Source organism: Anopheles coluzzii, chromosome 2, assembly GCF_943734685.1.
Source record: "Anopheles coluzzii chromosome 2, AcolN3, whole genome shotgun sequence".
In the NCBI taxonomy this organism is placed as follows: Eukaryota; Metazoa; Arthropoda; class Insecta; order Diptera; family Culicidae; genus Anopheles; species Anopheles coluzzii.
In genome coordinates this window covers 119125399-119150601 of record NC_064670.1, presented here as the reverse complement: position 1 = coordinate 119150601, position 25203 = coordinate 119125399, and the positions used below count along the sequence as shown (strand labels likewise).

The 25203-nt window shown below is 47.0% G+C and overlaps 1 protein-coding gene across 2 annotated transcripts in view; it reads left to right on the top strand.

Moving 5' to 3' along the window:
* LOC120949893 (uncharacterized) overlaps positions 1-25203 on the top strand; it is an 80717-nt gene that overhangs the window by 33671 nt on the left and 21843 nt on the right. The window contains exons 3-6 of one of the 2 annotated variants that reach the window (XM_049607849.1): positions 6459-6968; positions 7652-7792; positions 8068-8166; positions 22381-22491. In XM_049607849.1, coding sequence (XP_049463806.1) covers positions 6533-6968; positions 7652-7792; positions 8068-8166; positions 22381-22491 — 787 coding nt within the window. In that variant the 5' untranslated portion in view covers positions 6459-6532. Of the gene's footprint in view, positions 1-6455; positions 6969-7651; positions 7793-8067; positions 8167-22380; positions 22492-25203 lie in introns of both variants that reach the window. The other variant, XM_049607848.1, reaches the window with a different exon arrangement.

Here is a 25203-nt window from a genome sequence, read left to right as displayed (position 1 = left end):
CTTTCTGTCAAAACTTAATCTAAATTAATTTCAGTTATTTATCGCATAACGCAAACTTAACACAAACCAATTGTTTTAATTAACAGTTTACTACAAACAATATAATGTTAATTATAAAGCAACTATCTTCACTAGCTAATCACTGTTATGAAGAATCTCCCCTTCTTTTAAAATGCCTGCCTTGGGTAACTATGTTTACTGACTTCAATTCTGACGCAGACGCCCAACCCCAACGCACCAGATCCTTGCCGAGGATTGAGATTGATGCCCGGTTGGTATGTCGCTCGAAGCAGGTGACTTAATTATGCAAACTAGTCTTCAATATTGCTCATTACCGAGCGGGCAGGGTAAGAAGACGCCTTTGGCAAACAGATCAGTGCAGGCTTGGCATGAGCTACACCCTAAGCAGGACTGGACTAGGGACATTTTTCCATAATTGCTCCCCTTCTATGGAATGTTCTTCTTATGCTTCCTTGTTGGACCATGCCGTTCGATGCTTGGAATAAATATGCATCTCGAACGATCGACTGCACGCCCGTCAACGGCATGAAGGGTATGCATTAATTGCTGTTTATCGACCAGGTGATTATGATGATCGAGCCGTGGTCGTGTGGTGGTGACGATCCGCACACTCCTCGGAAAGCGTATGCAATTTTCACTGAATTTAATTCGCCCGGCGTAACAAATCGTGCTAATGTGAGGCAGCTATCGATGTCGGATGCTGTGCAGGGCCGTTTGTTGTTTTTCTTCGCTGCTAGAGAATGCCAAACAGGAAATTGGAATGTAGGTAGATAAGCAAGCGGCAGAGCGATCGTGGATTTAGCACACAAAAGGAGAGGGCGAGTGATACATTTCCGTGATTCCTTATCCATGTTCGTTGCATTTCCTTATCCATGTTCGGTGACAGCATAATGCTGGTTCGAACAATAATCATACCGCAGTCGCAGTGTCGGTTTGACGCACGTCGACGTTTGGTTGACAAATTTATGCGTTGTTCCTGTCCAGGTTGTTTGTGGGCGCTCCTGTCCACTGCTCAATCATCTCAATCTTTTGTGTGATGGAAGGTAGGATGGAACAAGAACGTCTATCGTTAGGCGTTCATCGGATTTTAAATCTTTCTCCCTTTTGTCCTATTAAAACGCTGACTGATGTTTGTGAGGGTGAAATGAAGAAATTATCAACAACCGGGAAGGCATCGAAGTCGTTAAGCAAGTTAAGCTGTTAAGGGTGTTCAGTTTTGCTGTTTGTTTTGCCATCTTGTTTAGTTCATCGGTTGATGACGGACGTTATACGGGGCTCCTCCCTGGTTCCATGGGGAAAGTGATTTAATTTGCAGAAATAAAAGCACCTTTTGTATCGGATTGGGCAAACGATTGTAGGATGAGATATGACCTAATTAATGGGGCGTTGTCTTGTAATCTTCCTCAAGTGAAAGGTTTTTTTTTAGATTTTTTCAAAGTTTCAAAAGTGTTTTTCGAAGATTTGTTGTTACTTGTGTAGTAAAGAACACATTTGTTACGTTGAATAAGAGTAAATAAATCATGAATTTCATAGTTCTTGAAAAGCATTTATTTGATTATTGCATTTTCATAGCACTGTGTTGACTTAGGAAAGAGGAAAGGTAATTAAAAGGGGAAAGAGATATTTAAAATTTAGCACTTGTAAAAATATATAAGAGGTCTCTCAACATACCTCCTATATGTAGGCTCAAGCAAGTTAAGTCAAATGAAAAAGCATAGGAATGATTTTTCTTTTCCCAAACTAAATCACTCCATGTCCAGAAGGAGCCATTAACTCACAAAACCCAACAAAACATTTAAACCGTATCGGATATAAATCGCAGAACGGTCTTGCTCCAAAAGACATAATTGCAATGCACCACGAGCACCAACCACGATCAATACACAGTAGAATATCTCGTTAAAACGTCACGGAATTCATTACCATTAAAATTAACGCAACGTCCCAGGCGCCAGCCAGAAATTGAAAGATTCGTCTTGATAATTGCCAACGATTGTGCCTGTTGCTCGATCGGCTCTACACTAGTGATGGGTAAATTCAACAAAAATCCGGAATCGCTTCCGGATGACTCCGCCAAAATTGGAAGCGATTCCGGAAGGTAGGTGCGAAACTCCGACCTCGGAGCCGTCCGGAGCCGTTCGGAGCCGTCCGGAGCCGCTAGTCGGCAGCCGGAGCCGGTCGGAGCCGTCGGAGCCGTCGGAGCCGTCGGAGCCGTCCGGAGCCGTCGGAGCCGTCCGGAGCCGTCGGAGCCGTCCGGAGCCGTCCGGAGCCGTCCGGAGCCGCTAGTCGGCAGCCGGAGCCGTCCGGAGCCGTCGGAGCCGTTGGAGCCGTTGGAACCGTTGGAGCCGTTGGAGCCGTCGGAGCCGTCCGGAGCCAGCCGGAGCCGTCCGGAACCGGCGGAGCCGTCGGAGCCGTTGGAGCCGGTTGGAGCCGTCCCGAGCCGTCGGAGTAGTTGTAATAGTTGTAATAGTCGGAAGCATTCTGAAGCGCATTAATTTCCCGATATTAGTGATAATTTTATTGTAAAAAACAGCTAACGAGTAAAAAAAAGTCTTCTTCATTTATTGATATGAAGTTTTTTTGTGTGTTTTTTTTTCAAAAATAAAGCCAAAAATAATTGTTTGCTCCGTATATATACATAGGAAAAAAAATGAATCAAATTAGGAGGTCAAGGAGCAATAGAACTATGACGGGAGGTGGGTTTGATAAAATACGAACGAGGCAGATGAGTGTAATTATGGCAGTTTTGCACGGTTGTTTACATTGACTAACGTGTATGGTTTAGGCCGCACTTGTTTTTTACCGAATAACATGATGGCACATGGACAAGACAAAGAATATAACTATCAATCATCCGTCCATCTTTTATGAAAATAAAAATAATAGTTTGATTCATAGTTTTTCCCTATATATACGGAGCAAACAATTGTTTTTGACTTTATTGTTTAAAAAAAATACAAAAAAAAACTTCAGAGCAATAAATGAAGAAGACTATTTTTGTACTCGTAAGTTGTTTTTTTTTAAATGAAATCATCGCTGAAATCGGGAAATTAATGCGCTTCAGAAGACTTCCGACTATTATAACGACTCCGACGGCTCGAACTGGCTCTGTCGGCTTCGACGGCCCCGACGGTCCCAACGTTTCCAACCGGTTCTGTTGGCTCCAACGACTACGACGGCTCCGTTGGCTCCAACGACTACGACGGTTCCGACCGGCTCCGGACGGCTCCGTCGGCTCCGTCGGCTCCAACTGCTACGACGGCTCCGACCGGCTCCAGCTGCCGACTAGCGGCTCCGACGGCTCCAACGGCTCCGACGGCTCCGGACGGCTCCGACGGCTCCAACGATTCCGGACAGCTCCAACGACTCCAACGGCTCCAACGGCCCCGACGGCTCCGGACGGCTCCGACGGCTCCGGACGGCTCCGACGGCTCCGGACGGCTCCGACGGCTCCGACGGCTCCGACGGCTCCAACGATTCCGGACAGCTCCAACGACTCCAACGGCTCCAACGGCCCCGACGGCTCCGGACGGCTCCGACGGTCCCGACGTCTCCAGCTGCCGACTAGCGGCTCCGGACGGCTCCGGACGGCTCCGACGGCTCCGGACGGCTCCGGACGGCTCCGACGGCTCCGACGGCTCCGACGGCTCCGGCTGCCGACTAGCGGCTCCGGACGGCTCCGGACGGCTCCGGACGGCTCCGGACGGCTCCGACGGCTCCGGACGGCTCCGACGGCTCCGGACAGCTCCGACGGCTCCGACGGCTCCGGACGGCTCCGACGGCTCCGACGGCTCCGGACGGCTCCGACGGCTCCGACGGCTCCGGACGGCTCCGGACGGCTCCGACGGCTCCGACGGCTCCGGGCGGAATCGACGGTTTTAATTTTTCGGAATCGGAGCCGGAGTAGCAATGCTCGGAAGCGATTCCGAGCCGTGGGTGCGATTCCGGCTACCCATCACTACTCTACACCCGATTCTCACACTTTGCTGTGCGAGCTTTTTAACCGTTCATCATTTGCTCACCCTTTACACCAATCAACGCACTGGTGGCAGGTCGTAAACTGCTTCGAAAATGCTTTAAATCAGATGAGATCCAATTTAAATGATGACTACACGATGATATTATTTCACTGCTTGCCAGTCTCCAGGTTTGAGGCGGATCCCAACAACTGTACAGTGCCATGGAATACTAATTAATTGTGCTGTTGTTCCGTTCTTCCAAGGTACGGAGCGCAGGTGAAATCTAGCCGCTGGCATCGAAGGCCCCACCAAACGAAGCGTCAATGTGAAATCATTCAATAATGCTTTGTCGGGAATATGCAGAGACGAGATCCACGAATACGATTGATCACAGACATCTTTCGAGCAACCAGTTCAACCCATTTGTTCACCCTATCTCTCTCTCTCTCTCTCTCTCTCTCTCTCTCTCTCTCTCTTTCCTCGCGGGCAGTTCGTGTGAGGTTTGACATATTTTAATGACTTCTTATCTTCACGGTAGCCTACGGCGGGCTTTTAGTGAACATGCAGCGTCATCTAAACGCGGTCCAAGTTCCGTGTGCGCGAGCTTATCGTGTTCCCGTGCTGGTGGAAGTTTCTGTTCCTTCTTCGCCCGAGGTGTTTTGCTTATCGGTAACAAAAATTTGTGTCTCCATTAAGGGAGCGAAGAAGCTCTGCGAAATCAACAGCCGGCATATTATGCAAACGGTAGTAATCGGATGCGAAAGATCTGCTTTCGCGAAATCGCGCATGTTGTTTTTTCCGAAATTTGTCAACTCTTGTCAGATTTATCGCGCTAATGTGTGTAAGCAATTTTGTTGTACATTAATTGGTTTACAGCTTTATCTTGCGATAGTGGAAGATGTATGCTACGTTGGAAGTTATGTGAAAAATAATAAGTAATCATAATGATGTTTAATTAGGGGACCTTATTTAACCTTTAGCCTCGGTTGAAACATCACAAACAGTAATGATCGACTTGTTTATCAGCTATCATTATTGCTTTAAATGATATTTTGTTCCACTTAAGTAAACATCACAATCCAAACAATCCAGACCACTGACACAATCCAACTTAATTTACATATAAGAGAAAGCTCACTCTCTTTTCGTATTATTAGCTTCCAGCGATATTAGAACAATCATCTGAATATTTGAACCACTAACTCACATCTGTCTACCATTCAAACAAATCGTAGCCAGTGTGAAAAGTGACAGCTACACGACAGTTCCTAGGTCCGTCAGTCAGATCGAAAGGTAAACACGATGGCACACTTTTGGCACGCCAACACAGGTTGACAGTAAACGCAAACATATCGAAAATAAAACAAACAAAAAGAACCTAACAACCTAAACAGGTGGTTAGATTCGTTTTACAACTAGTCATTGATCGTTTGCTCTTTTTTCTGTGTGTGTTTGGTTCTTGTTTATTATAGCTCTTCCTATTCTCTTGAAACAATCCTAACCCCCAACTAACTGTACCACTTGTCCGCTCTTTCGAACACTGTTCGACTTCTCCAGCTGCTCATTAATCAAAACCCCGGCCGGGGATGGATTTAATCTGCCTTTCCTTTGGAGGTCCTAATTTAATATTTACATAATCTTAATTGATCTAGATTCTGGGTCGATCGATAGTACCATTTGGAAGCAAAAAAAAAGCGCACCAACCGCATGACACTCACACGTCCAGTTGCGGCCTGGGAAAAGTCGGCAATATCGGCGTCAGATCGGTCACATTAAATTTGAAGCCGAACGAGGCAAACGAGCCAAAGCAGCCAGATTGGCGGGCAATTGGCACAAGATTTACAAGTTCATCAGCCCCGGACGGGCCCAACCTTTTTGTGGAGTTCCGTCCCGCCATAAAAGATATCGTGTGTTCGACGGGAAATTGATGACTCTGTAAAGCAGTTTCGATACACACATACACTGTGGTACCAACTGATCTTCCACTTGAAGAAGCGGCCGTGTTTTGCCAAATCATCTGACTAATTATGAAAGGTTACAACTGGGCTTGGATTTACGCGCCCGGGCATTCATTAATCAAACCAATCCTACACCGCGCAACTTGCACATACATCTTTGTTGAACTTGGCCCCTTCGACCTGCCATATCCAGTGGTGGGTCGTAACGGCCAGGTTAACGCCAGGTTCCTTCCCGGGCTCCTCCCAGGCGCAGCACAACTCCTGCAGAAGCTGATGGAAGTAAAATTATCTTCTCAAAACGGTATTTAGTGTCTTTCGGACGGCATTGTTCGAGTCGAGATCGGCCTGTCGGCTTTGCGCTTTATCCCGGCGCGTCCATCTTCGATTACGTGAATTAAACAGATGTAATCATATGGGAAACTAATTTCTAGCCACTCCAGTAACTATTTATGCGCTGCTTTCGGATTGTTCTGATCATTTATTTTTTCTTCTTCTGTTCCCCTTCTCCTCCTTCTAGCAGCTGGCATGCTTCCCCGTGTCCACCGGTGAACAACGCCCTTCCACTTCCCGCTTGGATCGCTCGGTTGTAGATGAATGATCACCGGCCGTTCAGCGAACCATGCTACAACGTCCACCGCCGGCAGCGAACGGTTGCTGACCATGGCACGGCTGAGGCAGTGGCAGCGCCGTGTCCTCGCGCCTGAAAGGTATGCCGAGGGCAGCCGATACCGTCACCCGGCGCACGGCCGGGATGGACACCCGGTGGGACGCGATAATTACACCGCATTACCGACACGTACGACCGGCCGGCAAAGCCATCTTCAGCGGGCGCTGGTGTTGCTGTCGCTGTCGCTGCTCACCTGCTGGACTGGCGGCGGCTTCGTCGATGCGGCGGCTACTCCGATCAAGAGTCCATTGCCCGGGTACGGCCGTGGAACACCCATGTTCAAGCGAATGGGTGGCCTCACCGAGTCCGGCCGGATCTCCAACCTGACGCGTCTTCACAGTGGTGATCTGTTTTATACATTTGGTAAGTTTGCCCTCGGTGCTGCTGGGAGAGGGTGAGACACCCTCCCGATCATGTTGTCACCAGCGGTGTAGTGTTGCGTTTTTATTCAATTCCACGCTGTTGGTTGTTCGTCTCTGTTAATGGCGCACGCGACGACACCGCCGAGCTCTGCACGCAACTCCGCAACGCTTCGGGAGCAGCGCCAGCAGCAGTGTCCGGTTCAGCTGGCGTTTGTCTGTTTCAGTGGCTGGATTTAGTAATCCGCCAGAGGTCAGCACTTGCTCTCATTTCGGAACTTCATTTGCGTGCGATGTATGGCTAAAAAGGCAAGAAAAGTAAATTGATTTATCTCTGCAAACGAGTTCACACTGCACGCGATCGGTCGTTATGCAATGTATCCCCCGGTCCGGTGCTGGATGCTTTGTTGAGTTGAGGTCACTTCAATGCTTAGTTTGCTTGACCCAATAGCCCTCATTGCATTTCAATTTTTTATTCACACACCTTTCAACATACCTGTAAAGGGCGATTGAAATGCTTTCTAAATATTGACAAATATTGACACCATTCTGCAACTGTTTACCGCGTCCAATGGTAACACCACGTTTGATTGCACTAGCGGAACCACCGGCAATGTCCAATAAAACAGCCCGATCTGACACACGCACTCAAGTTGAACTGACTCGCTTTTGCCTTCTCTATTTCAGAATCGGAAAAATGTGACACAGATACGTGCGTGGGGCTGTCGAGCGGCACGGCGGAACTATCGATCGGTGGCGATCGGACCGGTACCGGGCCCACCGGACCCCACCGACTCCCCGGAAGTACGGACCACATCAAAGAAATCGGTAAGTTTCGGCTGCTGGCCCCGCACACCAAACAAAATGACAGTTTAATTAGGGTCCCCTCCCGTTTGTGTCTGCAACGGCGACTGCCGTGACGAACGAGCGTCATTCCCGCTAGGTGTGATCTATCTTGCTCTCAATTTTTCAACATCAGGTTCGGCGCATTCGTGTGGCGTCCCTTAAACGGCTTTCCGACACATTTCGGGATGTATTATGATTATTATTTTAAATTGTTTTTTAATCTCAACCTTCCTCTTTCTTCTCTCCAAACCGACCAGACATGTCATCGGATGCGGGCATCGAGTGCAAGTGCCAGTGTTTGCCGCACCTGAGCACCTACCGGGAAGATCTCGGCATCTGTGTGGACGATATTAGAGGTGAGTGGGCTGTTTTGAGTGGTGGAGAGTAGCACAACAATAACGATCAGCCACCGATTACGGGAGGTTTCATTTTTCAAAACCCCCGTTGTCGTTTCGCCGCTAATAATCGTAATCGGTATTTCCTATTGGGCGGTTCTTTGTTGAGACCGCCGTGCGCCAAGCTAAAGTTAATCACTAAGCATCATAAAAAAAGACGAATAGTGTAATGTTACGGAAGGAACATAATTGTTTCCAGCAGCTTCCGCCAGCTCGCGCACACGGGGGGCATCGGGCAACACACAAATGATGCATCTGCATTCGAATTCCATAGACCGGTGGTGGAATGTTGTTGACCAGCCCTACATGTTTGCAAGCACACACATACACACGCGCGGTGATTATGATCGCCCGGTGCGCATTTCAATTTGAAGTTTACCGAGCGAAACGCGGCTAGAACGCGCGTTCTAAAATCAATTACAATTTTCCTGTCCGGCTTTCTCTCCAACGGTGGTGGCGCAAAGTTCACCTGTGTGTGCTGCAATGCTGCAGGCCGGTGCAGCAGCACGGGCACACTGGTCATTACACTCTGCTGTGATCATCGCCAGCACACAAAAGGAACGCGAATTGGAAAACGGTGAACCATGAAGCGCGCGCTTGTGCCGCTGCACTACATGATTGCATTCCACTGTGGCTGAAGATGAGCGTATGGGCGATTGCATTACACCCTTTTTGCTATTTTTTGCTAGCACGCAACGACGGCTAGTAGCATATGCCACGACCGGAGCTGCTTGGTATGGATGTTGGAGAGGGAAAGCGAAAAAAAACAGCTGAGTAACTAGGATCTGCAGACTTCTTGGGCAGCATGTTCTTGGGGATGAAGCTTACCGACACGTCTGAAATGAACCAGTGCCTTCATTTTAGCTCAGTAATTGGCAAATATCGAGGCAATTGGATCGTTTTGCCTATGGATCTGGATCACTGAACGGTGGCAGTTCGGTGTCGGAGCTGGAGCTTGCTCTGCTTTATGCTCCCTAATGCCCCACGATCGGACGATCGATATGAATAATTTGCTTTATTAGATGGTGATAGACGGCACGCGATGCGTGTGTGTGTGTGTATTCCAGGGAATGAGGATAGAATAATGGTGATAAATTTGCCACCATTAGCGAACTGTTTGCGTGGGTAATTTATTTGAATCAATAAGGGAAGGAAAGGTTCGATTAATTTGGTTTTCAATCAGCAATTTAGTATGAGAAATGGAGTTCGATTATAGAAACAAGCGTTTTTTACTAGCGCCATCTGTATGGAACATAACTTTAATGGAACAGAAATCTCCCCAACAGTACCTATCACCTGTGGAGTTACTAATCCAGCTATTTAAACCATTACTGATGCCATTGTACTCGTCGTGCTGCCAAACAATTCGGTACAGCAAGTCGGCTGGGGCCATTGACCAAGACCAATACCGTTTGTTTCGTTAAATTGTGCCGCTTAACATGCGCAAGCTGCTCCAGAACAAACCACCATCCCAAAATCCTACTTTTCGGTGCCAGTCCATCTTTGCTTCCTTCCGGTGGGCCTTTCCTTTTTGCCGCAGTGCACAGTATTTTACACTCCGCAAGCGGAGGAGACGTTAAATTCGCTTCGTTAACCGCATTAAGACAACATACACAACACACCGCGATACACACCGCTGCACACGCGACCGTTTGCGCCGAAACAAACGGGGCCTCATAAAAGCTGCCGTGCCGTGTTGGGGTGAATTGTTCCGATCCGTACCCGTTGTTGGAATAAAAGCTCAACAATAAATAGCATTAATCGGCACATTACACCGTCACCGGGCGTCATGTGCCCGAAAAGGTGAGGAGTTTTTTGAAGCACAGAAAACAACACACGGCTTGGATTATGTTTCCCCCGTAGCATCGTGCCATCTGGAGGCACTTTTCACTCGCTCGCAGCTGTCTTTTCTAAGCCCAACGGGAACTTAACTATGACGAATTAACGCGCTGACTGAGCTTCGGGGGTGAATCCGAAAGGGTTTGTAGAATAGAATAGATGCCCAATTTCCGAAACCAAACAACACCACAGACTCAAAGTGTTGTTATTACTTCAATGATGTTGTCTGGTGCCTGGAGCGGCAGGAGCAGCGTCATATCCCGACATTAGGACAACCGTACTCGGTAAAGAGGTGGACCTTTAGGGGTTTTTTTCGGGCTTTTGTTTTGTGCCGACCGGTGGGCTGGATCTTACCATTAGATACGGCGCTTTTAAACGAGCGCAGGCCACACGGTAGTCGTAATTAACAACTTCACTTCCCAAGGAAAGGAAGCCCGGGTGAGCACTTTCGAGAGTTGAGGCTCGCACGGAGAAACATCGTCTAAGTTTTATCGGGTTTTAATTCTTTGGTGATCATTTCGTTTGTAACAAAGGCGGACAGTAGTGACCGCCGGTACGTGTGCAATGAAGATGAGCCCCGGAGATGTAGCTTTCGAGCTACATTATGAAGGAGCTCGCCACGAACAATAAGAGCATTGATTGGGTTAATTATGTTATCATGTTTATTGCTCATCCATTCCCCCACAAAAAGGGACCGTAATGGCTCGCTTTAACATTGGCGCAAAGCCACGTAGTATGTGAAAGTACACGTTCGATAATCCTTCGATAAATTAAAGGCTTCGGCTATCGGACGGATCCGTTAGCGAATCTGGTCCATTCCAGACGATAATCTGCACTCACCGGCAAATTCGCAGCAAACGAGGTAAGAGGCCAAATCCTTCCACTATCTTGCACACACGTCTAATCAGTCATAGGTTTTATGACCGGCCAGAATTGCAGAAAACAATTCCAAGCGTATTTTGCGCTCGTTCTTACAATCCTACAAGCACTTACGCTCTGCGGGGCCGGACCGGAGGAGAGAAGCTTAAATAAATTCCCGCTTGTCACTTGCTGGTGCTGGGAAATTTATTAATTGAGATAATATACAAGCACGTACACGCACCTGGCGCAAGAAGGAGACGGGCAACTAGCGAAAATGGGGGAACGAGAACTGGTTAGACACCAAGATTCGCACATCCATTGACCTCCGAAGCTCGTTTACGATCAAGCCCGCGGCGGGAAGTAGTGGAGATCTTTGATCGAGTGGATACTTACCAGTGTACGGGCAGTTCGAGAGCCGCAGCCGTCCCTCTATCAGTGGAAATATGAATTATGATGCTCTCACTTTGCACAAGGCGTCCAAACGGTGTGTGTTTGAGCATTCCCCTACGGAGGATTACGATGGGTAAGCATTAAAGAGGCTATCTAAGTCCGTTCTAGTGTAAAGCAATGGTAAAGAAAAGGGAAGTCGCAAGACTGTGAGAGTGCTACAGTAAAGTGTGCACGTAACATATCTTCTTATCGGGGAAATTTATTCACCTATAAGTTGTGCCTCTTTGCCCTCCCTTTTCCACATCCCCCAGAGATCGTTGGAATCTCTCACCCGGAGGATGTACTGCGCATTAGGAGCCCGATAAATGGATGTTGATATAAGTTTTAGAGCCTGCGCCGTTCGTATCTGCGGGGCATTGGTGCGAACGCACTTTGTTTTCGGTTGCGATTACCGATTCCCTTGTAAGGGTGTTTCGCGGCATGAGAACTTCCTGATGGCTTTATTTTGTGACATGATTTATTGTACCGCGATCACCCTTGGGATCCACACCAAGCAGCTCTGGGTAGCACATCAGGTAATGGTTGGTGCTATTGCAAGATCTTTGGTATTTTCGTGAGCGTGCGCCACGGTTGCTGTGTTCAATTTGGGGCGATAAATCGTTGCCAACAATGAGCACAACATTATTGTCCAACAAGCGTCCAATGCTTGATCTTTTGAATCCAATATTTTCTGTAGCTCTTTGAGGCTGCAAACATATAATGTCTAATTGCGATCATTGCAAGCATCACACTTCAACGGGTCACTACCGTTTACGGCACTGTTTATGGAGCGTGCGTATTACGCGCATGACTGCGCGCCCACCACAAACGACGTTTATGAGCGTGTGTCAGACGATGACTTGACCGATCGCTTGCGATGATGCTTCGCCTTCTTGCACCATCATCGTAGGCGGCTCACACAGGCCAGTAAGCAATTGGTTTGATAAGCGCACCAAAGATCGCGGGTATAATTGGGTGTAAGCGAAACAGCGCCGTCTGTTACGCCGGCACGATGTTTACCCATCGAGCCCAGCCTGTCATTGAGCGTCATCTGAAAGCCTGAATCGTTCGGAGAAGTGATTGGTCGTTTCGCAAAAGCCAGCGCACAGACAGCGTACGTTCTGCAACCACACAGAGTGCGTTGATGCGTGACGATGCTCGGTTCAGTAGAGCGTGCGCTTCAAGCGAACCGAAGGGTCTGGTTCTTCCACGCGTTCGACCTGTAATGAATTCAATTTATTAAGACTTCCGGAACTCCGGAACGGTGTTGATGGACGTCTGAATGAGAGGGAACGAACCAGATGAGGTGTGTGTATGTGTACCGAGAAGCTACCTTATCATCTTCTCCCTCGAGGAGGTAGTTCTTCAGAATCTGACGCTTTAGTGTAGAATCAAGGGATTCAATGCTTAGCTCCAAGGGAGCTACCGATGTGTCTTTAAGTAGATATTACGAGCAAATAGATGCCGATATAAAACATACGTATTAAGGGCGGCTTCCCTAGACGCAGGCCGATTCTGAAGAAATCAAGTCGGAGAGGGAGTCGAGCGAAACGATGTTGGTTTGCAGGTCGTACAGATCATGCAACTTTGCAGACAGTTCTTCAGTACTTCTTGAGCAGAAGACCACAGACATCGCGTGCATGTAATTACTGCAAGTGAAAACGATTGCCCACCTGAAGCATTACCCACCTTCGTCGATCCTCGGAATCTCTGGAGCTGGATATCGTCAGTTGATACCCGTCTGTCAGCGGGACAGGAACCACCACTGGCACCGGGAAGCCACACTGCCATTAACCTTCACCTCAGCCGCCAATCAGACACACACACACACCTTGCGGACAGGGAGGACAGAGCCGCCGTGATTATCTTTGGGTCGGGGTGGAATCGGTTCCTGATTTAAATACACCCATCGCGCTATCAATCAATTTGCCACGGTGCGTTTTTCTGCAACGGAACCGCGGAAGCTTTCGCAATGTGTGCGGAACATTGACGAAGAGAAACCTGCTCTATATAGTTACTGTGTGTATGTGTGTGAGGGTCTTATGGTAATTAGCCGGGAGCACCGGATGGGACTAATTACATAGCTGCCGGCTGGGTAGGCCCATACTCCCGATCCTGGAAGCGCGCGCGCGTGCCAATGCAATTGCCTGCCCGCAATCTAAATCGTTCAAAGCCTTGATTTCGTTCACTCCCGCTTGGTTGATCTATATTTAATCGATTTGAAATAAAACTCCGGGGCTCCTTTGCCACATTCGACACATTAGCTGCTCAAACAGACAAAACTGTCTCCGGGGGATAGTTTATCCACGTGAGAGTCATCCCCAAAACAAAACTGGCGTCTTGTTAGAGTGGGAAGTTCCTTAACTGAGTGAGAGAACTTGAACTAATAAAAACGGAGAGGCAACTGATCAGTAAGCGATAAAATGATTGAAAAGAAAATATTTAACCAACTCCACCCGAAGCAAACGAGCTGGATTAAGCCATTCCGAGACGGGCCGCAATCAAACAGCCATCTAGCGTCGAGATCGTTCTCACTAATGTGCGACTGGGATTCACACATTATAAAAATCAACCAACGGAATTTCGGTGTGTATTCGGTAGACGTTACACACCGAACCCGAAAGCAGTCCGTTACAAGCCGAAAGGTGTCAATTTTTCTAGCAGAGAAAAGCGTTGTTAGCGTACCTGGCTAAAGTCTCCCTGTACTGTGCTCCCTGTTAAATGGGTCCAGCGAGCTCATTCGGGAACGAGAAGAGTCGTTAAGGAGGTAAACAATGGGCAAACAAATGGTCTCAGCGCCGAACAATTTATGTTCGTGTTCGTGGGCTGTGGAATGTACAACAACGTGAATGCGACATGCGACTTAACAGCTTTCGGGTGATCATGAGCAGCTACGAGATGATCTGCATAAAAGAACGTTTAGCGGGCGGTTTTTATCGATTAACGAATGAAATACTTTCTTCCAATCAAATTGGACGGCTTGATTAGCGATAGGAATAGAGCGATAATCATATAGTCAATCGTTCATATTGTAATGAGAGTAATTATTTCGGATCTGGTGGCCAGTTATCGTAAGAAAACTGGTTTCATAAATTGAGATATGCTTCATAAATTTGGATGCAATTAAAAAACAACGGCATAAGCTTGACAAAGACAGCTTGAAAGTGGAGCTCTTACTGACATCATCTGGGAGCATTCCAAAATCTGGGCCTAAGCTTCCAACGTCACCTGTTGTAACTGCGTGTCGGAAACACTCGGTGGAAGTAATTAAAAGCTGCTCACATCCTTTGTTTGCTTTTCGCACTTGTCCACTTTCTTTCGTACCTTCCTTTTGGTGTTGGCAACAAAGCGAGAAACCCCACAAAATCGTTACCCATATGTGATGCAATCAAACAACTTGCGACTTAACTCGCATTTTTGGAGGAGGTTTATTTGATTTGTAGTTTCGACCGACGGTTACAGCTCATCAAGCAGTGTGCCCACCACGGTGGGCGGGAAATTAAATATTTGCTTTGAGAAATGAGAGAAGGATGAACCCGCGAAGGAAATTACTGTTGGTTTGTGTAATGATGCGATCACGGGGTGTAATCGAGTGGATCGATTACTCGTGGAGTGTGTTTACAAAACCAATGCGCAACACAAACACTGGCCACATGTCGAACGATCGTAGTTGTACAAAAAGAAGAAGTCCATCTTATGGGTGCTTTTCTGTACCAGATTCAGCTACAAGAGTGCGCACATGCAAATCGGATTCAATAAGCTTGATCATTAGCCTTACTTCCTACTCCAGTGTGCTCCAGATTCTTGCCGAACGCGGATTACTTCCCCCACCGCCCATTGCAACAAAAGAACAAGCATAAAGTCATCCCAAACGACTTGCTGTACCAGTTGCTGCCCGCCTAAACGTTACCGCTGACCGTTAATGTGCTAAATGTGTATCACCAAACCGTCGTTCTACCGTCGTCGTCCGTAGATTCCCGACGAACAAGTCATTGAGCCTACGCAGTCTAGGGAGAGAAATTTAATCCGCCCAGCTGGCTGTAGCCCTCGCTTCTGCTGCTGCTGCCGCTGCTGCATAACAACATGACACTTGGATCCTTAGTGCTTCCTGGCGGGAAAGGTTGAATATCGTCCCGGTACGGCGTTTGCATGCCAATGGGCTATTATTTCGGACGCGACGCGAGATAGAACCTAGACAAACGGGGCTATTTATGCCGTCCGATCACGAGATACTCCCGGCCGATCGTTCCACCGTCGTTGGCAGTTGCGGATCGATTTGCGTTGTTAATGCGATCGTAAATGGGCCCGAGCACGTCGATGTGTGGCTGTTTGCGGAGGTCGGCATCCAACGCGCGTACGACGGTTACACGGTTGTTATCCGCGGCAACTTCACCAACGGCACGGGATTAAGGCTTAAAATGTTGCCATTGCCAATGACGTCCGATGACCCACTGGCACCGCAAGAGGTGGACTACACAGCACAACACAGCACAGCGTTCGGTGTAGCAAAATCGATACAAAACGTCCCCCCCCCCCCCCGTTTCCCTCTGTCCAGTGCGCCGCGGCACTGAGTATACTGTCCCCTTCGTGGGTTGTTTATTGGAAAATGATGCGTGTAAAGTGACTATTTTATTTGACTGCTCTGTTTGGGTAGTTACGGAGGGAGAGAGCCCACCACTTACCACTTTGCGGCAGCTTCGACGGGCGCAACATAATCGAATAATCAGAGCTTGGAAGCAGCAATGTAAGCAAAAAACCTCACTGGCCCACCTTCTGGAGAAGATCATGTACGGGCATGATCGTGCCGATCATATGTGTTAATCTCGTTTGCTCGGTACGATCTCCGAAGAAAGGCGTGAGGCTTACTCTCGCGTTGGAGATGTCCAACCTCGCGTGTACCGAAGTGAGCCTCCTCATGTTTCGCATATAATTGCATATAAATGCACCCTACAAAGCCAGCATGCACTTAGGTCGGGCGCAGTCGGCGGTCACCCAGCAGTGCCCCCTTCCGGAGGCATCAAACATCCAGCAGAGAGAAAGGGTGGTAGAAACACAAAAAACTAGAAGACCAGTGTTTACATAGCTTAGCCAATAGCTGCAAAACTGGACCAGAGAGCGCGAAGCACAATCGCTGGTACGTGTTCTGGGTCGGGAACGGGAAATTGATTTCTACGCCATGCAGAGCACCAACTCCAAACTGCTCCACGTGCGCTAGAAATGTGGTTTGCGTGTGCGCAGACTTGAGATGAACCGACGGTAGTTCGGCGAATGGATGCCCTCCGACGGGACAGTTTGCAAGTCCTGTCACAGTGAATTCTGTTGATGATAAATGGTGGTCTCCCTGTGGATTGACGCCATGGGTTGGCCGTGCCAGCACGCGCGTGACCGTAAGGAATGTCTTTTTTTGCGAAAACAGCGTTTTTCTCTGCCTAATTAAAGGTGTACGTCCGGGGGGAACTTTGCCCAGACGGGTAAGATTGTGCCTGACGGTTACATTCGAAGCAGCGGTGAAGAACCTTCTCCAGAGTATGCAAGAAATCAATGTACGATCGAGCATGGGTAAACGGAGAATATCTGCCTTAGGAGTTAATTCGTTTAAGCAGCATTTGCCTACTTATTAAAGTTAATGGTGCAGTGGACTTGTAACATTGAGAGGATTAATCAGAAAAGAGCTCGAAGATGAGTTAAATCATCTGCAGCATCCCTAAGGAACGGCTTATTCTTGACAGCAATCAACGCGACCTCTGGATGAGCCGTTACGCTCATTAAGCGGACGAACAAATTGCTTAACAAATAATTTTATTAGAAGTGTAAGATGCGCTCCTCCGAAATCAACTCCGTCTTATAAAGATCTTTCACCTGATGGCGAAACGGGCAGCACGTTTAAATAAATCAACCTGCCATCGGACCCCTTGAAGCCCCGATCACTTCCATTCAGTTATCGCTTTCGATTCTTTCGACCGTTCGATCGTTGCCGGGCGCCACTTTACAAGCCGCATGTTTTACAAGTGGTGTTTAGGAACTCACAGCCGTCTTCACCCCTTGATTCAGCCATAGCCACGGTACACATTCCCAGAGCTGGTACGCTTATGGGCACACAATAATCCACACTCGTTAATGCCCTATCCAATTTTAAACCCCGACCCATCTCCGTGCGCCGTCCGAACGGACGAGGTGTGAATATTCTCATCCAATCGGCAATCTCTAATGATGTGAGACAATATGCTCCAATTACTCTTCCCCGCGATCCGTGGCTTCTCGGCCTTCTTACACGATGGAAATTACACGTCAGCTCTTGTTAGCGCTGGTCGATCCCATGTGCCGTTGGGTCATATTCGACTGCTCATAACCAGCAATCCGGTACGGATTCTTGACCGTATAGGTGTAGAAGTTTATTAGAAGGCATCTCAAGTGCCACGGCCAAGAATAGACGTTTGGGGTGAAATGTTTCACACGTTTATTAAACGCGAATGCTGGAGACGGAATTGGTCTCCGGACGGGAACTCCAAGAGCTGGGAATTGGAATCGACAATCGACAGGTGATTTGGAGCAGCTGGTGTTAGCAGAAGTACTTACTAGCTCACAAGTACTGCCCACTTGAAACTGGCTCACAATTTCGATTTCGGTGGTTCTTTTTTTTTGTTAGAGTATTTCTTGTTGATTCCTTCTTCGGTATTTCACGCGGTATGCGCACTGTAGAGATCGAATGCAAACAACTTCCAGATGTCCAGGAATTGGATGGATCGTTTGAAGTTCCATCTCAACCTGCAACTAGGTGGCTTAGTTCTCGATCTCTTCTTCTCTTTCGTTTTATTCTCTGCACCACTCCGAAAAAAAAAAAATAAGATAAATAAAAAGCGCACCCAAACAAGTGCCTCTTCTAATCGGTACTGACGAGGGCAGGTGAAAAAAAAACACTCCCCAAAAACACCGACGAACCCCTTCCCTATTTAACCATCCTCCCTCCGTTTTGCTCCGCTCTCACGGGAGGTCATGAGAAAAACATTTATTACAAACCTCTTTCACAAACCGTTTCATAAAGTGTGAATTTTCCAATGATTATTGCGATTTTGGCGGAGCCATATGCGCCCGTTTTTCACGGGCGGAACCTCCAAAAAAGCAGCTCACCAGCAGTCACCAAGCGTTATGATTAAATTGTAGTACTTTTACCGTCCCGCCAGCCAACCCCACCTTCCCTTTCCGAGCGTTACAGGGGCAAGCAACATGAAATTAAATAAAGAAAGACGGCATCAAAATGGGTTCTCTCCACGCCCAGCTTTTAGTGGAATGTTTTCGATCCACTCGGGGAGGAAGACCCAATTCCCAAAATTACCCACCATTGAGGGAGGGAGTAGGCCCGAGCTTGGAATTAAAAACGTGAAATGGAACAATTTTGCATCGATTACTAGCGTACAATGAGATGTTTTGGGGAGGGGGGGGGCAGTGTGTTTGTGTGTGGCATGGTGCAGCAAACATCGTGCGGTTGCAGCGTGCGATGCCTTTGCCATGGAGTGGCCGAATTTGTCAAACGTTACAATAACATTCCCCCACACGCAATCGAAATTAGGTCAATCTTAGTTGTGGTCCACACACACACACACACCTCCAAAATGGTTGCAGTGAAAATCGATTGTCCAACAACAGCATCCGAAAGCACGGATCTTCATGCACCATTACGGGAGTAATTCAATTTTCTAACCCCACTGGGTTGGACCCAAAACCCACAGAAAAGAAAGAGAGAGAGAGAAAAAACTGGACGTTGGACTAAAAACATCAAACTAAAACACGTACCACACGCTTGTAAACCTTTCGCTTACCGTACCGGAGCTTAGAAACAAAACCAGGCAAACACGGCGCTCCTCGTTGAAGGTTGAAGCGCCGGGCCGAAGATTCACCACAGCAACGGCTTAATTATGTAGAGAAGCGTAAATTTCGGTGCATGTAGTAAAGCGCGTGTGTGTGTGTGCGTTTGTTTCGCGCGTGTTTCTACCGGTGGCGCATTCCCGGTTTCCCGTAATACCAAGGCAAGAGCCACAATCCCATAAGGCCCGTCCTGTTGTGGTTGTTGAATCCCTACCGGCTCGAGGAGCGTTTGTGCCTAGCGGTTCTTTCGCGATGTTCATTAAAGCGAGCCCATTTACTTGTCGGACAGGCCGCGGGTCGGCTCGGTACGGCAAACCCCCCCTTCACTTGCAAGCAGGCAAGGGAAATGAGATTTTGCTACGCATTTAGCGCTTTCTTTTGCCTAGATTCGGTGATTAATCCAAATACACATTTGCCCCTCGGACTACCTCGGAAAGAGAGAGAGGAGAGCCTCGGGAAGAAAAGCCTCCATCTAATTCGGGGTCTAATGTTATTTTTTTCCTAGCGAAAAAGTAAAGTAAAAGAAAGACCGGCAAAGACCTTCCAATGTACTCTACACTCTTACACCGCACAAAACCATTGTTTATGAGGTACGAAATTAATGCCAATCATTTTGCCACAGGCTTTAAAAGAAAAAGGGATCATTCCGCGTTTTTTTCGCGGCACGGTAGCACCACGGAAGCTGTTGGCAAGGTTAGGAACATGGGAAGCCTTTTTGATGTTTCAATGCTTCAATGCCGGATGAGTGAAGTTTGGTGACTTCTGTGTGGACATTGGTAGTGTGGACAGTTTGCCTAGGCGCCTAAGCGGATGTGAAAAAATGAATGCTTCTTTGGAAATGATTTAATGGACAGATCATTGCGGAAAGTAAAGTGGAGAAAGTGCTGGCAGGCGAGAGACAATTGTGCAGATTGGAGTGAATTTATTGGGCGTTAGTTTTGAGCTTCTTTTCAAATGAAATTGAGTGATAAATGGTTGATGATGACGAGCATTTGCAGACAATTAAAATCATACTATTGTTCAATGAATCGTTTGTTAATTTATTACTTATCACTTAGGAAATTGCTTTATATCAGTCAGTTAATTTTGATTATAAAATATTGTACAGAAATTATAGTAAAATTTTAGGCTACCCTTTGATGACTTTACTGATCGCCTCAATGTCTGCAATATTGTAGTTATTTATCTGTATTTTGCATTAGTGCAGCGTTGACACAAGTCAACTCTCAACAACTTAAACGCCGTTTTCTATTTGCCCATTGGTGTAAAAGCATTTGCACTTCCTCCTCTCCAGCCAGTCGACGTTGTCCATACACCAAGAGGATAGCCTTCTCTACCACCAGTGCTGCACTTTCTTTCACAACGGAAGCCACATTTGTCCGAACGACACTTTCACATCCAGCAGCAACAACAGCAACATGTACAGCATCCGTACGCTCAACACGCGGATCGATTAAAGACCCAAACGGATTCACTCAAAATCGACATGATCGAAACCATCTCACCATGCCGGACATGCTTTCGGGTGGTCATGACTGGCCAGGAGGAGAAAGGGCGGGACTGCTAAACCAAATCGCTATGCAAACAACCGAACCACCCAGGTGCGAGATGGCGACGATCCGTGAGTCCAGCCCCCAGGGCTCCACTTCCTCGGTACCTTGCTCAAAAGCTGTACTTATTCAATTCACCGTGAACCGCATCGAAATCGCGGTGCTCGCGGCGTTGATGGGGTGCGGGAATCTCAGCTCCTCAGTTTCTTCTAGCCATGAAACGTTCCCGGGATTCAATCCACTCTCCGATCTGCTTCGCTTCGCCCGCAAACCCTCGCGGAACGGATCGCGGATTTGATCTTCAGTTCTCGCGATCCCCTCGCTTCGCTCCAGTATCAGTACAGTTGCCTCAGTTCGCGAGTTTACATTGGAAATTTTCATTCTGCTCATCATTTTCGCGCTTCCCTTCACGCGCGCGCTCTCGTCACGCGCTCCACTTTCAAACCGTCCGCGCTTTACCATATTTCCCACCGATGACAACTTCGACTCATCGACTCCCACCGCCAAACCCAGCCCGCGGCCGTTGTTTGCAACAAATTTGTGTGAGAAAATTAGTTCCCACAGCTCCCATCCGTAAGCCACCTTCTTCGCACCGCGCTTTCAGCGGTTTTGGGATGAATGGTTAGAAGCTTGGGATTGGCTATGGGGAGGGTATAGCGTCTGGTCTGGCGTGAGGTTAGTAACATCACCACACCCCCCTCGGGTCATTTCATTTCATTACCTTTCAACCTTTATTTGTGCAGCCCATATTGGTTGGGCTTTTTTTGTGGCCCGCTGCCCGAAAATAGAATGATGGAAATATGTACATTTTCATTTGATTAAATGACCCCGGCGAAGGTGAAACAAAACAATCAGACCCCAGACCCCAACGTTGACCCACGCGAATCACATTCGAGCTTCCGGGTTTGGTGGGATGTTGTGGTTGAAAGCTGGTCAGTGTCAGACGTATTTCGAGCGACCACAAATATTAGGATTCAGTTTGACACAAAACAACAATGACAATGAAATGGAAAGTAGCCGATGGTGGCATGCGACAAACGCTGCACAAACCCAACCGTAAGCGTGGTGAAACGCCCGTCCCTTCACTAGACGTAGCATTGGTATTTTCCTCTGTTTGTATGATAAATGTTAAATGTTAGATCATGTTTAATTCCAAATGAACCCACAGCACCTTTAGTGACATACATATTAATGCATTCACTGGCAGGTGCATTTGAAAAAGTTTATCATTTGTTTGTCTTTAAAAGGTGATTTTCTTGATGTTGTGGTTGGTTTATGGAAGTATTTGTTTTGCTTTCTCTCTGATTTTTTAACTGCAAATTCAATTCAGTGTTTTGTTTTATCATTGAAATTCTTCCCTTTATCTTCCTTGTTATTTGATATCTTTGAAAGATACCTTACGTTTTTATTGTTATTTTCTGTGCTGTTCCAGTTTTTTATTTTATTATCATTTTTTCTAAATCTTAACATACTGTTTTTATGTATTTCGTTGTGTACTGTGCTTATTACAAAAGAAAAAAATATATATTTTAAACATTTCAATATTTTACCAAAATTCCTTTCTTAAATGACAGAAACACTTTAGTTCTACCGATGTACTGAACCTCCTTTCTTACTTTATTTCTTCCCATAGAGTGCACTCTAGCGCCGTTCATCAGCGGATCAAGCTCCGAGAAGATCCCGTTCGTCTTTCTGCCCCACCGTGGCCAAATCGTTCATCCAAGCCGCGAGATTGGATTTCCCGGTAAGTTGCTGCACCATGCTAGCCAACCAAACACACGATCAAATCCAACCAAACCACCCTGAGTTAAAGAATCAGCTTCCCCTTCTCAATAACCTCCCCTCTCTAACTTCGCTGCCTCTCAAAACAATCGATCGATCTTGGGCGTTCGAAAGAAAAAAGGCGAGAGAATAGCAAACCCTGCCAACAACGGCACTTGACTTTAATTTAGCAAACAATTATTACACCTCGACGTGGATGAACTCTTCACGCTGGTACGGGTTCGACAAAAGAGACCCCGCTCGCATCAACACCATACTGCTACGGTACGCGGTAATGGGGCTAGCAATCGGAAAGATTTGTTAGAACGCAAAGCAACGAACCTCCGTGTTTGGGTTCGGGTCGTGCCCCGGAACCTAACCCCTTACTGTAAGCGGCATCCACAAACCGCATCGTGCAGTGTTTAGACAAATTCGCTAATGGTGCTGGTGGTGTTGTGCCTCTTTACGTTTCGCCGCACCTGTTCGATGGCAAGGTGCGAAGTATCTGCACACACTAAAGCTACGGAAAGACCTTCCCGGTCAAGTGGTGCAATTTGTCCGAATGCGATGCATGTCAATGCACCGCCGTTGCGCGATTACTGCAGACTCCACCGATCACCACGTGCACTATTAGGAGGGGGTTTGGTACGGGCCACCGTTACAAGCACTTACGCGAGGGAACATGGCAGGCACTTAATTTGCTCTCGCTGCCCTCTTACGCGCAGCAAACCTGCTGCGGTCGTAACGGCCTAATGTGTGCCATGGGGGGTGGCCGAGAATTCGGGAACGACGCGTGACAATACTTGACGCGGTTTGTGTGCGGTAAAGTAAGCAGCAGCGTTTTTTTTCTTCTATGTGCCTCTATGTCAAGAATTATGAGCAGAATGGCATAAAAGCAAACACAACCGAACAAAACGACATGGCAAATTTGTCGCTTCTGAGCGTTTTTGTTATGTTTTATGCACACCGAGTGGCGGGCAGGGAGGAACGCAAACACACGTCTGTGTGGCCATCGCGCACGGACACAATGTATCCCACCGGGAACGACCCCATTAGGCGGGTCAGTAGCCGGGAACGTGTCGTCGGTGTATTTTGTGCGATGCTTCACATTACCTTCAGAGCACCGGTTTAGCTTCTGGTTCGGCCGCACTGATATGCTTGGATGAGAAATAAGCTAAAACAGGGTAGCTGGTATGGTTGTGTGTGTTATTGCTAAATTGTTAAAATGAAAATAAAGCAAGAAGTTTAAGCTGTTATCATGCATCATTTAACTTTTTTAAAGGAAGAGGTAGAGAAATAGAAGCCAAGAAGAGTAGTTGGTTGAAGTATACAAGTGTGACATCAAATTTGAATTTAACACAGTGCAATAAAAATGTTTTAATTTGTTCTTTTTTGTCGTTTAATTTTCCTCATCAGTACTTTAGATCGGTCAATGATCATAGTTTAACAATTCACTGATTAACACTAGCTCGATAAATTTCATACAAAGCATAGAACATAGATGTTTTTGCTAACATAAAACTCAAAATTTTGTCTTCAGCATCCCACAACAGATATGTTTTACGCGTGTACAAAAAATAACATCACAAAAGCGTGCAAATTGCACTCTCCAGCCTAAGCTGCAGTTATCTAACACTACCATGTTAGTCGTTAGGAAGATCACGTCCAACAAAGCAAAAACCACATCCAAATTGCTATTTCCATTGACCTTTGGTTCGCAAGTTTATTTGCATCTGTATCTAATAGTGTCGGCTTCGCCACCAATACTGCCAATTAATCGTTTACTCACAGCGGCTTTGCATATGATCTGCCTTTTCCTTGTGCCAAACAAGCGATGCGCTTTCTTAGTTACACAGCAACAAAAAAAAGTCATATCCCAAAACTAAATTACAACTCCAAATAGCATCACATAAAAAAACAACACACACTCATACAGATGATGAAATAATTAAAAACATTTTCCCCTTTGCTTGGCACAAAAGTTTGCCTTGTTTCCCCATAAATTAGCGCTTGTGGTTCCTGAACTGCAAGGGTTGAAGCTTCGCCATAAAACGATCATGAGCAATAAACCCGTTAAAAGGCCGCCTGACCGGTGGGGAATTTCTCGACATATTCCTTTCCTTCAGGGTGTATATTGACGTAGCCGGGGGATCGATCAAAAGGACTTTCCGATCACCAAAGTTGAAAACAATCCACACAAAAACCTGATTTTAACACCCGGATTTTGAGGTGGCTTTGGTCGGTGATTGTGATTGTTAGTTCTGTCCGAAAGGACTGTAATACGGGCACAGGACATTCCATCAGCCAATGGCTCTAAATTTGTGTAACAATTCAGTGTTGTTTTGTGCGGTTGTGCGAGAGTTTTAGACCCATTTGCCGTTTGCCGATCACAGCGACGAATCGTAAAACTTGAGTATGATTTATATCCTCTCTGGGTGGAAGATAATAAAATCAACCGTCAGCAAACACACTGGCACTGGCGAGCATAATAAATTGACCTAAAAATTGATTTGCCAAATCTTTTCCCCGTTTGTTACTTGTCGGGAGACTTTCCGATCCATCCTGTTGTGTTACCATTGTCTCACTCATTCTGGGTTTGTCTTGGGCGATATTTACATCACAATGTAACCACTTGCCGAGCGAAGTGAAAAGCTAAACCGTCCAGACAGCTTCTCCGACTATTGAGATGCAAAGT